The following is an 8,369-nucleotide window of genomic DNA, read 5'->3' as shown; positions in this document are numbered from 1 at the left end:
CGATCTGAAAAGGAACAGTGATAGCCACTTTTTGTGTGTGTTTTTTTTTTTCCAGGTTCCTGATATTTTTTGATGATGGCTACGCCCAGTATTGCCTCCCCAAAGAGATACACCGTGTCTATGAACAGAGTAAGTCTTTACTATTTTTCTCCGTTGCAACATGAATTTATTGCTCAGTAATAACATTAAAGTCATTAAAATAATTACATAAATTTAAAATCTATTATATAAAATTGGTAGTTTGAAAGGTTGTATTCCAATCAATGGTATGTTTGAATGTGTGTGTATATGTATGTATGTATGTATGTATGTATGTAAATTTCTATACATGTATGTTGATGATGATATTGACAGCATGGTTATGTCATTATGGATTCCACCTACCTAATGGAAGGATAACACTATTGTCTTCTGTCATGGAAGGGTTCTGACCACTCCCAAGTGACCATAAGTGGACTGACTGACACATTGCTATAAAATAAATAACTATCAGCAGTTCACTGTGAGCTGTTAGCAGAGAGCGTTTAACATCGTGTAACAGTAATCGTAGTGCATCGTGTGAATACCCCCTTTCTTTCTGCTTCGTTAAATTACTTATCCAACACCAGGATATAAAATTTCTTCAGCAAAAGCACACAGTTTACAATGGTTCACTTGTTAGGCTTTTATATCTTCCGATATATAATTCGTCACTGAAAGCAGTAAAGAAATTATTAGATATTTTGTTAGCTTACTCTGTTGAATGTAAATCTTGCCATGTATTATCAGAGAAGTGATGGATTATCATAAAAAGATAAGCACTCTGGGTAATTCTCTTGGAGTTGATCAATGTTCTGTTGAGTAGTCCTGTTGATTTAAGAATCTTCTTTCCTCTCTCAATGTCAGGCAAAAATGTTTGGGAAGATATCCATCCTGACTCTCAAGAATTTATCAAGGAATATTTGGCCCAGTATCCAGAAGTAAGTATCTTTAATGAAGTGTTTAATTACACTTAATGAAGTATTACACTTGCCACTTCAGATTTTTTTTTTTTCTAAATTTTAATTTTTTTTCCTCTCTAATCCTGTTTTCTGTTGATTTGTTTCTACCTGAAAACACCTTGAACTCTTATATCTTCATTAGACATGTTAAACTTATTAATATAAACCCTGCTATCATTGCACAATTATCCTACTCTATGTAGTAGCTCTTTCCTTAAGGACTGTTGGTTATATGAAAAAGCACCCAGGACACTCTTTAAAGTGTTTGGCATTAAGAAGGGCTTCCAGCTGTAGAAACCCTGCAAAAGCAGACATTAGAGCTTGACACAGCCCTGTGACCTGTCTGATCCTGTCACACTGTCCGAGCCCAGCAGCATGGAGTATGGACACTGGATGATGAGGACAATGGGGAAATGATTTAGATGTGAATCAGCTAAATTTCAATTCCCTCAGTAATAAAAGAAAGGAAAAAATAGTACAACCAGTAACTCAGTCTCTCTCTTTCTCTCTCTCTCCTGTAAAGTTGTTGGAGGCCAAAACTAAAGTCTTTTCATGTTCTATTCCTCACAGCGACCAATGGTGCAGCTTCAGAAAAACCAAGTTGTCAAAACGGAGTGGATGGGAGAATGGTAAGATTTTTCTCTTGGTTTCTCTTTCTTGATTTGGTTGGCTATTTATGGTTTTTGTCTGGTTATTTATTAATCACAAGTGGTTTATATTGGTCTCCCAATCTGTGTTCTTCATTGCAGGTGGACAGCTAAAGTGGTCGAAGTTGATGCCAGTTTAGTGAAAATGTATTTTTCTGCTGATAAAAGAACAGAATGGATTTACAGAGGATCAACAAGATTGGAACCGCTCTTTTCAGCTTTGGTTAGTTGCCTAATAACTTTTAAATGTTGTTTTTTAGTGCAGGAAATTATGTAATGCATTTGAAAATAAGTCAAAACTGGGGTTGATCTAATTGACTGGCCCCTTCCCCCAAAATTTCTACTCTTGTGCCTAGAGTAGAAAAGAATTTACTGCATTGATTTGGTTTGTGTTTGATCAGAAGGAATTGGTGCCAGCTGGAGCAAATTTATGGCGAGGGATTACAAGATTTAAAGTACTCAAATTTTCTCTATAAAAGACCTTTGCAAAATTTTTTGTCTTCAACAAATCTTGCTTTGTCTTCTGCTACTCATTAACCTTTTGTCGATTGGTCTAAGAGTTAAAATAATTTAACTAGAGAGCATTTATATTATGCTCTCCATAGTGGGACATCTATGTTTGTCCCTCTTCAGCTTCTCAATGCCTGGTATAAAGCTACCTCCTCATCTCAAATACCCCCCCTCCCTTAGTTGCAAGTGCTTCTTTCCTTGTTCTTTTCTTGACGTGCAAATTTAGTGGCCTTACTAGGGCCAGTGGCACCTGCTGTTAATTGGTTGGTATTAGGAAGGGTACCCGTCAGTAGAAATCATGCCAAAGCTAACATTGGAGTTCAGTGCAGCCCTGTGGTTCACCATATCCTGTCAAACTGTCCAACCCATGCTAGCATGGAAAATGGGCATTAAATGATGATGATGATAATCATCATTTAATGTCTGCTTTCCATGCTGGCATGGGTTGGGTGATTTTACAGGATCTGCCGAGGCACAAAACTATTTTCAGGCATAGTATCTACAGTTGGATGAATGAAGTAGAAAAGAAACCATAGGCATATTACAGTTTGATGGACTAATTTTATTTATTCGAATGAAACCAGAATGAGACTACTAGGATAAATTTCTTGTTTTTGTTGTTTTTATTATATTCATAGGCCCGGGCTGAGACGAACAAGTTGACCGGTTTTAAGAACAAGCGACAACGCCTTGTAGCTGCTTCCAGAGGCAATAAACCAGTTGTAGAATATACTCGTGCCCAAACAGTAGAGATTGATGATGAAGACACACACATTACAAGTAAGTTCTTTTTAAAGTTGACTTGCTTTTACTATGATTTTTCACTTCAAATATTTATAAACTCGTGCTGTATAAAAGCATGCTTATTTACATCGTTGACAGATGTGGACCATCTGCTATGACCACCAGAACTGCCAGATCATGTGATTTCACTCTGATTTTAGCTCTTCAGTGACAGATGTCCAGCAGCATCATAACAGACAAATCTCCTGCTAACAATATATAGATTATCAGTGTCTGTTCAAGCACTCGTATCACAAATAGCCAGTGGGTTAAGCAGTATTAATATCAACAAGTAATCTTCATCTCCAACATAACAGGGAGGTTGTGTTACAACACAGAATACTGTATTATGTTGGAGATAAAGATTACCATCCTTGGATGTTTTTCAAATAATCCATTTAGCTATTTATTTGAGTTTTCAATTTTTTCCTTACAATATCTTTAATATTCTACAATAAATTTTTTCTGTAATATTCTTCATATTTTTCTTGAAATTCTTTTGAGTTACCTTCACCAAAGCTGTCATATTTGCTTCCGCCAGATAAAGTCTCCAGAACCCAACATGGACCTGACCAGAAGAAGAGGTCAGTTGCTAAGAAAAGCACAACATCTCACAATAGTCAAAATGGAACTGGTGCAAACTCTTGGGAAGCACCTTGGCTGAAGATGCAACGAAATCCAAAATCAAGCAGTGCATCAGCCGAAAAGAAAAGAGGTAAACTTTCCTATATATGGTTCCAAAGTGCGCTTGATAGAACTGAGCCCACATCATATCAGGGACGTCATTTGGTCCATTTCATTTGCACTTTTGCAAAGAATTTTCTGTTTTAATAAATAATCTGGGTAATTGGGATTTTGCCTTGTAAGTTACTTGGTGACCCCTAACCAGTGCTGGTGCCACATAAAAACATACTCAGTTACACTCTGTAAAGTGTTGGTGTTGCCAAAGCAAACATTGGAGCCTGGTGCTGCCCTCTGGCTTGCCAGCTCTTGTCAAACTGTCCAACCCATGCCAGCATGAAAAACAGATATAGTATGATGATGAAAATAAGGGGATCCTGTTATAGAAACCATGCCAAAGGTGACACTAGAGCCCAATGCAACCTTGGATCTTGCTTGTTTGTCTCAAACTGGTCAACCCATGCCAGCATGGAAAACGGACATCACATGATGATGATGATGATGATGATAGGTTTTGTGTATTGAGGTGATTAGGCACCAGTAACTGTGTGTCTAAAATACTAGACAGCTTAGTTCACATATTCTTATAACATTATCATCATCATTTAATGTCCACTTTTCCATGCTTGCATGGGTCAGACAATATGTTGAGGCAGATTTTCTACAGCTGGATGCCCTTCTTGTTGCTAGTCCTCACCTGTTTCCAAGCAAGGCAATATTTTTCTATAGCTTCTTATAGCTGGACATGTTTTGCATAGAAGACTGGAAACAAACAATATAGTTTGTAAGCCGATGATGCTCATTTACAACCATCATGTTATGTCTAGACAAGGGTCTGCAATACACACACACACGTGACAGGCTTCTTTCAGTTTCCATTTACCAAATTCACTCACAAGGCATTGATTGGCCAGAGGTTAGAGTAGAAGACACTTGCCAAAGGTACCATGCAGTAGGACCGAACCTGTGAGCTTAACTGCATAGCCATTTCTGCATCTATTTATTTAAAAAAGCTTTTTACATTTATGTTTATTGCAGAACAATACCAGACCAGCAGTATTAGTAGCCACAAACAAGGAAGGGACATGGCAAGTGTCCTCCAAGAGAGATTGGCTGCACAGACAGATGGAGATCTTGGTGAGTTATTGTTGTTTCTTGTATTATTGTATTAATGGCATTCATGTGCCAAGGGATTATCTTTGTTCTAAAACATATATTTCTGCGGTCATCCTGCAAAACATTTCACTTCATTTAATTCAAAATCGAGTAAAATGAAGCTGTTTACTCTTGTCCTTTCTTTGTTCTGTAGTAAAAGAACATATGGTGAAGGAGGCCATTTATTACTGGCACTGGTCATTGGACTGTGGCCATATTGATGCCTCACCTAGAAGGGCTTGACCCCTAGCTGTCGTCATCATTGTTTAACGTCCATTTTCCATGCTGACATGGGTTGAACGATTTGATTGAGGTATGGGGAGCCAGTGACTGCACCAGGTTCCAATCTGATCTGGCAGAGTTTTGTACAGCTGGATGCCCTTCCTAACGCTAACCACTCCAAGAGTGTAGTGGGTGCTTTTTTACATTCCACCAGCAAAGCAGCCAGTCAGGTGGTCCTGGCATCGATGACATTCGTACATGAGAGCCAGTCAGGGGGTACTGGCATCGGCCACATTCAGATGTGGCATCTTTTGCCAACCCCTAGTAATGGGAATGAACAAACCAACACCATTTGTCAAGTGGAGGAGGGAGGATTACCCCTCCCCCCATCCTCCCAGTTGAAGGGTTCTTATCTTGACCCTGTTGGTCACCCAGGATTGAACAGGGTACATATTTGTTATTTTGATTGGTGGCCTTGTCATTTTCTTTGATATATTTATTTTTCAGATGAAGATGCCCTTGGGGAGAGAATTGACATTGATAACATTATTTCTCCTCGGAACATGTTGAGAAAGAAACTCAGTAAGTAATGTTTTTTTTCTTTTTTGCTAATTTTTGTTTATCCTAAGCCTTTGAAGTGCAGGAACGTGCATTGCCTAGCATTTAGGGTGTTACACTCATGATCATAACATCATGGTTTCGATTCCTGGATTGGGTGGTGCCTAGTGTTTCTTCCTTATTCATCTATCACCCCTTCCTTTCTCATTCATAAACACAAGAGTATTATTATAGTAGATTATCTTGGTAACCATGGGTGCTATGAAAAAAATACAAAGCCCAGCATCACCACCGGATCATTCTACACATCTGTGTAATTTTTCGTGCAATTCCACCCAGCTGTTTGACCATAAATCTCAAGACAAGAAAGAATCGCCCATGTCAAATTTATATGTATAGATATTGTCGTTAGGGAGGGCATCCAGCTATAGAAACCACGCCAAACCAGACTGGAACCTGGTGCAGCTCTCTGGCTGAGCAGTTCCAGTCAAACTGTCCAACCAATGCCAGCATGGAAAGCACACACTGAATAATAATGATGATGATTTCATAATAGATTCCGTTTTGTGTATTTTGTAAAATTTGGATTTTGAGTTTAATCATTTTCCATTTTTTTGTTCTTTTAGTTCCACATGAATGTTCTCCTGAATGTGTAAAAGATTGCGATGACAAAGATTTTCACATCAAATTCCGTGGCCGTAACATGTTGCTTGTTCCTACTTTGTGTGGTTGGGAGAGGTGAGTTATGTCTTCTATTCTTTTGCTTGTTTCTGGTATTAGACTGTGGCCATGCTGGGGCATAGTTTTGAAGAAATTTTAGCTGAATGAATCAACCCCGGTATTTATTTTTCATTTTTAATCCTAGTTCTTATTCTATCGGTCTCTTTTGCCGAACTGTTAGGTTACAGTGATGTAAACACACCGACATTAGTTGTCAAGCAGTGGTAGGGTACAAACACATCACACACACAGATGTACAACAGGCTTCTTTCAGTTTCTGTCTACCAAATCCACAGACAAAGCTTTGGTTGGCCCAAGGTTATAGTAAAAGACATTTGTCCGAGGCGCCACGCAGCGAGACTGAACCCAGAACCATGTGGTTGGGAAGCAAACTTCTTACTACACAGTCACATCTGTGTCAGTATATATATACATATATAGATATTGGCCTTATAAATCTCTAGATTGTTGTGTTTAAATGTTGTTAGCAGGAGAGTGTGTGACTGAGAGGATTGCGGTGTTGAATGAGATGAACATTGAGAGTAGTATTTCATGGTCCTGGACGAGCTACAACACTGACCCATGCACATGGTAGGTAGTCCATAGGTGTCCAGTGACGACAAAGTCTGTGTTCTCAGCAATGAGAGCATATGTGACTTTGGAGTCGAAAGCTGGAGGCACACAGGCGCCCACAGATGTCACAGTAATAGTCTGTTGACTGGATTGAGGCAGATGCTGCTCTGTGATAAATTCCTCTTACAGCATCGAGATTCCATCATCAGTCCAGTTCAAAGGCAGATGCTGCTCTGTGATGTCTTCCTCTTGCAGCATCGAGACTCCATCGCCAGTCCGCTTCGAAGGCAGCTGTTGCTTGTGAGGTCAAAGACCTCCACACTAATCTGTCTGTAGCACATATACAAATTGACGCATTTCTATACACAGACTGAAAACTGAAAGCAGTTATTGGTAAAAATGTTGGTAATGAGTAAAAGCATGTCTCCTTAAACGGTATTTCTGTGAAACTGATTGCTTTTGATAATGTTGTGAAAAGTTGAGGTGGTTGTAGTGGATTGAATGGATTGCTCTGTATTGTTCTTTATCAATCTGTGGAGATGATGGAAGTTAAAAGCTGATATTTGAACTTGGATCAGTGAGGTACATGTACCCTTGTTTATCATGGATCCATTCATCACTGATCTGGGATAACAGCAAGGTATGCTCAACCGTGAACCTTGTTATGCTTATTATGAATTGATCTGTAATAACCAGGTCAGCAACCACTCTGTGTACAAATTAATCTTGTGTGAAACTGTTAAATTGATATTGAATATTATTCTTCTCATTTGCTGGCATCTGTTTAACGCAATGACTTTTCTGGTTGAGGAGTGCTTTGCATAGCTCTGTTCAGATCAGGCGACAGTTAGCTTTCATCTGACTGGGAAATTTGATAAGGCTTACACCAGTAATACTATCTTGGCACAATTATATCACTATAATCTTCCTGTTGATTAATAATAGGAATAGAATTAAATTGAATAGGAATTAATAAATATCAAGCCTAAAAACTTTGAATGATAAAATATTTTATAGAGCTTTCAGATTCAATCTCTTTCCTACCAAATTATCCCTATTTCCAGTCAAATATAATCCTTGATTCCATTACCAGGCAAGTGACCAAAGTACGACCCAGTGCCAAAAGAATAGTGATCTACAGGGGTCCCTGTGCACGACGGATGCGTAATTTGGATGAAGTCGACAAATATTTATTAGCAACTAATTGTAATTTGTCTATTGATTTATTCACTTTTGATCCCAACCTCCACACCCATACTGAATTTGTACCTATCAAGGTAGGTTTTTTTTTTACTCTCCATTTTTTTCCTCTTTTATTTCAAAACCATTTCACCAATTATTTTGCTGTTTTTGTTCTGTTGCAACGTGGCCATGTGGAGGCTTTAGTTGAACTTGTCAACCCCTAGTACTTATTTTATTGACTGTTACTAATTTTCTCGACCTCAGAAAGAGGTAAAGCAAGTGGGCCTGGGCAGGATTTGAACCTCAAATGTAAATACACACACACACACACACACACATGTGTTTCCTTGGTGAGATG

At 38.6% G+C, this 8,369-nt stretch overlaps 2 protein-coding genes across 4 annotated transcripts in view; both read left to right on the top strand.

The window, feature by feature from the left end:
* Positions 1-8,369, top strand: part of LOC106882474 (formin-binding protein 4) — a 365,705-nt gene that overhangs the window by 111,650 nt on the left and 245,686 nt on the right. The gene's annotated exons all lie outside the window — the stretch shown is intronic.
* Positions 1-8,369, top strand: part of LOC106873585 (histone-lysine N-methyltransferase eggless) — a 43,315-nt gene that overhangs the window by 22,872 nt on the left and 12,074 nt on the right. For all 3 annotated transcript variants that reach the window (XM_014921018.2, XM_052969174.1, XM_052969173.1), the window contains exons 10-19: positions 56-129; positions 886-959; positions 1,551-1,609; positions 1,730-1,850; positions 2,776-2,917; positions 3,462-3,635; positions 4,640-4,738; positions 5,486-5,560; positions 6,163-6,274; positions 7,923-8,106. In XM_014921018.2, the coding sequence (XP_014776504.1) occupies positions 56-129; positions 886-959; positions 1,551-1,609; positions 1,730-1,850; positions 2,776-2,917; positions 3,462-3,635; positions 4,640-4,738; positions 5,486-5,560; positions 6,163-6,274; positions 7,923-8,106 (1,114 nt within the window). The remainder of the gene's footprint in view (positions 1-55; positions 130-885; positions 960-1,550; positions 1,610-1,729; positions 1,851-2,775; positions 2,918-3,461; positions 3,636-4,639; positions 4,739-5,485; positions 5,561-6,162; positions 6,275-7,922; positions 8,107-8,369) is intronic.

Source organism: Octopus bimaculoides, chromosome 7, assembly GCF_001194135.2.
Source record: "Octopus bimaculoides isolate UCB-OBI-ISO-001 chromosome 7, ASM119413v2, whole genome shotgun sequence".
Classification (NCBI taxonomy): domain Eukaryota; kingdom Metazoa; phylum Mollusca; class Cephalopoda; order Octopoda; family Octopodidae; genus Octopus; species Octopus bimaculoides.
Note: the sequence above shows the minus strand (reverse complement) of the source record. Positions and strands in the feature narration are given on the sequence as shown.